We start from the raw sequence: 5,233 nt of genomic DNA on the forward strand, positions 1-5,233 counted from the left end.
TTGGTGTGTGGCGTGTTTTTTTCTTTTCTTGTTTTACCACTCAAGTCAAATAATTTGGGGGTGGGGGCGTCTAAACTTTTCCCAACATCACCTATTAGCCACTGCAGGTATTCCAGACTCACGTTGGGCATGTGTGGCTCCAACCAAATCACGCCAATTTAGTGGCCATTTTTTCCGCCACGGGATTGGAACCAGATGCCGTTGGTGAGCAGTCATGGTTTCTATGGCAACCACTACCAACCAATTAGGAGTGAGCTTGTTGGAAGTCCACACCCTCTACTGCTTAAAGGCGGGCAACACGAAATCTGTGAAACGGTCTGAATGTTAGCAGGCTCCGCCTACTTTTATTAAGGCAGCCGATTGGTCAGTTTACACCTTGAAGGATTTTCACTTCAATAACATTTTGGGGGAAAAAATGAGCATTATCAAAAACATCCATCCATTTTCATAAAGCCGCTTTATCACTTATACACGCACCCATGGACACACACATTCACAGCCATTTAGAGTCATCAATTCACCTGTTTGTGGATGATGGGAGGAAGCCGGAGAACATGCAAACTCCACACAGAAAGCTCCCAGCTGGGATTTGAACCGGCGCCTTATTGTTGTGGGGCTAGAGCGCTAACCACTGTTCCAAAGAAGAAGAAAAAAAGATAAATGGCTGACTAACTCTATAGGAGTTTATGAGATTTTGGCTTCTGGGAGCCAGCGGGTACTTCCTGTTTGGAACACCAGGGGGAGGAGTCACTCAGTCCAGTTCTTAGAATCAATGGAGCACACTAGTTCTTCACAGGGACTAATGGGAAATTGCTAGTGACAAAATTTTTAAAATTGTACATTTGTAGACCCTGAAAAAAATGGTGATGGTTCACAAACCGGGGAGTATTTATGGAATTCTGACAAAACGTTAGACTTTCTAGGTTTATGACCAGGTCAGTTGAGGTCATAGTTCATTTAGAATGAATCGGATAGCTCTGTAAAAGTTGGATGAGCTGAGTGACAGCTTCATGTTTATCTTTGGAAAATACTGAAAATCTCTGGGATATATTTATTTAAAACACATGCCTACTTTGTAAAATCATTTGAGTGAAACTCGGCAAAGTTTGCAACTTAAATTAAAAAAAACCTCTTTATTTCCCAAATGTGAGTTTATTATTCCTGTGCATTCATTCATTTTCAGAGAATCTCCTGTGTTTTATTGGTTCATCCGTTTATTTCCCACAATAATTCCACTGAGGGTCAATGGTTCTGTACATTGACAGTTTTACAGACATTCACAATAGATCCAAATATATTAGTATGTGTGTTTTGCATACAAACTGAACATATAGGTGAAGAGTTTCTCTGACGTTTACTGATAAATAGCTGCTTCAATGCAAATCAGTCAAAAAGCTGCTTCCAAATGAGTCCTTGCTGCCCCCCCCCCCCAGCTGCAGCTATCTTCTGGCCTGGGGGGCGTACAGGAAGACGGCGCTGTAGGTGGACAGGATCTCCCGGGCCTCGCCTGTCGCCAGCTCGCCGCCCGTCCTCAGGAGACCGACGCGGTCTCCTTTCATGAGTGGGAGGATCAGGCTGAAGGACACGGAGCCCCCGCAGCTGCAGGCCCCCGCCGCCTCCGAGCTCCGCAGCCTCTGGACGCTGCGGTCGGACACGGACAGCACGGCCTCCAAGCGCTCGCCGCGCTGCGCCGTCAGAAGGCCCGAAACCAGGTAGCGGCCGTCCTGTGGAACCGAGAATATCCCTGCGGATGAAAAGGGGGAGCTTCCTTACGAGTCTTCACGTCTGTCACGCCACAAACCCTGACACCCCCCTCCCTTAAATACACTGTGACTGATCCCATAATCTCTTCTGCAATATTCCGACTCGCTAACGACTAAAAAAATCACGGCCTTAACGATTACCAGCTCACCTAAAATCAGATGAACCCCTAAATTGAGTTAAGGGAATACGTTTGTTATTGATTAACCCTAGTGCTATCTTGTGGGGTCCAGATGACCCCACTTCCAACGTTAACCTGCCTCCGAGGCAGGTTAACGTTGGAAGTGGGGTCATCTGGACCCCACAAGATAGCACAAGGGTTAGGGTAGAATTTACCCCGAAAGTATTTGGTTTTTTATACTGAGACTTGGGATCCGTCTGATTCCCCCAAAAAAGGTGTGGCGGTTCCTTTGACACCTCCTTTGGCAAAGGGAGCGGTTTATGATGCAATCCCACAATTCTGAAGCTGAACCGCTGGTTTACGTCAGGGGCGTCCAGACCCGACAGGCCCCGTCCCGCCTGCAGCAGGGGTCAGACGAGCGTCACCAGGAGAAGCTGTCAGGATGTGGACGCTCCCACGGGTTTCCCCGCTAAAGCCGAGGAGCGTCACAGATGCTTTTATTTCTCCACAAATGAACTTAGCTGCTGCTGGAAATCAGAGGTAGCCACTTTTTACGGCAAACTTAAAGGAGAAGAAAAGACTTTTGACAAACGGGGAGTTTCTTTTCTCCAGGGTTGCGTGTGGATTTGGTAGATGGTTGACGTATAGGATGACCTTTATTTCTGCGATTCGCTTTAGGAAAGGCAAAAATTTCAGGGGTTTTATTGTAATTCTTTCCATTGCCTCTGTTCTCCTTTTGACGCAGAGGAAAAGAGGGGGAGGGATTTGTTTCAGTGGATTAATATTTCCAATATGTATCTGACATGCCTACATTTCCCACAATGCATCATGTTTGCATAGAAATCCAACGTTTGGTTTTATTGTTGAACTTTGGAAACCCCTCCTTCACTTCTCAAACATCTTTGTTTTGTTTTCGTTTTGTTTTTTTTTTGTTTTTTTTTGAGGGGCGGGGTACCTGTGTGGGGGTCGTAGTGTCCGCCATCATTAACCAGCACCCTGTTGAAGCGGATGAAACCAAAATCTCCCGTGAAGGGGGGCTGCTGAGTGAGACCAACGGAGAAGGAGACGGGGTCGGCGAAGGCGCCGTCGGCCACTGAGACGAGAGAAAACACAAATTATGACAAACTGTAAACGTGACGGATGTCTGAGCCAAAACCCAGCATCAGATCGGTCTAACCGGGAGAGACGGGGGGAGCTTGATGCACCGGCGTCCAGAGGACCTTCGCTGCCCCGATAGCTGCAAGACAGAGAACTGGCTGTAGATTTATTGACGCCCCAGTGGGGTGAAAAGTACATCTTTCTGTTCACACATCGCTTCTTTATGCAATATCTGGCAGCTCCTACGTTTTTAGAGACTGCAAAGAGAAGTTGATCCCTTCACTTTTACCCTGAAATGTTTCCACATCACCCAGAGTCAAAAGTTCTTTTCGCAATCCTGAAACTCTTCCACAATCCTCCCACACTTTCTCCAACCAAACAGCCAGACCCCCCCCCCTCGCCCTCCCAGGATGCTCACTATTCACCCCATTTCACGGTTTTCTGCTGATATGAAAGGCAAACTGTGGATGAAGGTGGGAGCCGGAGTACCTCTGCCGTCAGGTTTGTACCACGCCGGCTGCAGAGGAGGAGGAGGAGGAGGAAGATATCCTGGGAAGAGAAAGCCCTTTTATTGTCCTCTCAAGGTTGAGGCTTTTTAACACAGAAGGGGGAGGAGCTTAAAGATTAGGATGCAGCATCAATGATTGAAGTTTCATTTAAATCCGTTTAAAAGCCTTTCTGTCTCCTCAGTTTTTGGATGTTCCATGAAGGATCATGGGAAATAAAGACAAAATGAAACCAAATCAAAGCACTCGTGCTGGAAATGAAAGTTAATAAAATCAGATTTCAGTCTATGTGGTGGTGTTCTTCTCTGGGTTTTTATTTTATGAAAGATACGAAGTGAAACAAAATTCTTTCTATTTTCAGGACGCTGCAGTGCGGTCAAGTCAGAACCCCTCAAATCTGTGCAAAACCGCTTTTCTGGAGATCAAAGACATTTTTTTATTGTTTTTTTTAGTTTTAGAGACTTTATTATAATTGCAGGGACAATTAAACTGTGAACAAGGTGAGGAATTTAACATTTCAACCCATCAAGTTAGCATCTTTTTTCCATGACTTTTACTGAAACTAACCCATTGTTGCTAAAAAAAAAGAAAGGTTTTAAACAAGATAAAAGAACCAAATTCCAGTAGATCTTAAAGGTTTGAATCCAGAAAATGGGTAGAAAATTCCTGACCTGGAGCTCCTGCAAAGCCTTTGACAGATTTCCTAGCCGAGTCCTCGGACCCTCTGCGCACCGTCACCCGGCTGATGTACCCGGGGGGTCCCGCCTCCCCCGTCTCCACCACGGGCCTCACAGACTGAACTGGCTGCCGGGCTTTGGACGGGTCGCTCGGCGGGCTGATCTTCACCACGTTGACCGCGGGCTGGGCAGGTTGGCCAGGATTGGACGGCTGAGGCGGGAGGATGATGGGGATGTGGATCTGCTGGATTCTGGTTCTGGTTTTAGTCGGATCTGGGAAAGAAGCGACCGGCTTGTCCGGTCTCAGGTCCGTTCCTGTGGACGGACAAACAAACAAACAAACTTGAAAGAACTCAAGAGTCCCGCCCACAAACACAGCTGCGAGCCTCAAACAAACATTTTTGCCCTTCCAATCTCGTATGAACCTTTATTTAAGCATCAGCAATCGAACGACGGCCCAAATCTGTGCTGACCTCCCTGCAGCTTTAATACCCTGCATGAAAGCAAATTGGGACGGTCAAAGAAATGAGTTTTTGGCTGCACGGCGGCGGCGGTGGCCTGGCGGAACCCCCGTGGGCACAGATAGACATCAGCTGCACCGCTAAAGTCGGCCTGAAGAACGTCCTGAGGACAAACAGCCGCTTTCAGTCGGGCGTCGAATGGATTTCTGTATTTAAATAACACAATTAGAGTGTCCAGAAAATGTCAACCTAAATATCAGACGTTTAATGAGGTTAGAGGCTAACGAGAGGCTCCGCCTCCAACGACGACCGCAGAGCAGAAGGAGTTCCACATCAGAGGAGAAGACTGCCTCAGATCAGCACTGACAGCCATGCTGGCTCTAGAAAAGGCTTCTCTTCATTTACACTAAATCTGGTTTGGTTAATCTGGAAATTATACAAAGTTTGAGGATTTCTCTTCTTTAGCTGCACTTGCTGAATGAATGACGGCTAATCTGTCGAGATTTTTAATCCTTAGTCTTTCAAAACCTTTGTAAGCTTTTTGTTTCTACTTTAGCGTTTCCTCTGTTCATTTTTCTTTAAAACTCTTTTAGAGGCTTGATATCTATC

The 5,233-nt window shown here is 46.6% G+C and overlaps 1 protein-coding gene across 2 annotated transcripts in view; it reads right to left on the bottom strand.

Moving 5' to 3' along the window:
- Positions 1 to 1,132: 1,132 nt before the first annotated feature.
- The window catches only part of LOC101162075 (EMILIN-2), a 20,044-nt gene continuing 15,943 nt past the window's right edge, over positions 1,133 to 5,233 (bottom strand). The window contains exons 5-9 of one of the 2 annotated variants that reach the window (XM_023965198.1): positions 4,158 to 4,478; positions 3,470 to 3,529; positions 3,060 to 3,119; positions 2,838 to 2,975; positions 1,133 to 1,724 (exon numbers count right to left, since the gene is read on the bottom strand). In XM_023965198.1, coding sequence (XP_023820966.1) covers positions 1,384 to 1,724; positions 2,838 to 2,975; positions 3,060 to 3,119; positions 3,470 to 3,529; positions 4,158 to 4,478 — 920 coding nt within the window. In that variant the 3' untranslated portion in view covers positions 1,133 to 1,383. Of the gene's footprint in view, positions 1,745 to 2,837; positions 2,976 to 3,059; positions 3,120 to 3,469; positions 3,530 to 4,157; positions 4,479 to 5,233 lie in introns of both variants that reach the window. The other variant, XM_023965199.1, reaches the window with a different exon arrangement.

This window comes from Oryzias latipes, chromosome 17, assembly GCF_002234675.1.
Source record: "Oryzias latipes chromosome 17, ASM223467v1".
Taxonomy (NCBI): Eukaryota; Metazoa; Chordata; class Actinopteri; order Beloniformes; family Adrianichthyidae; genus Oryzias; species Oryzias latipes.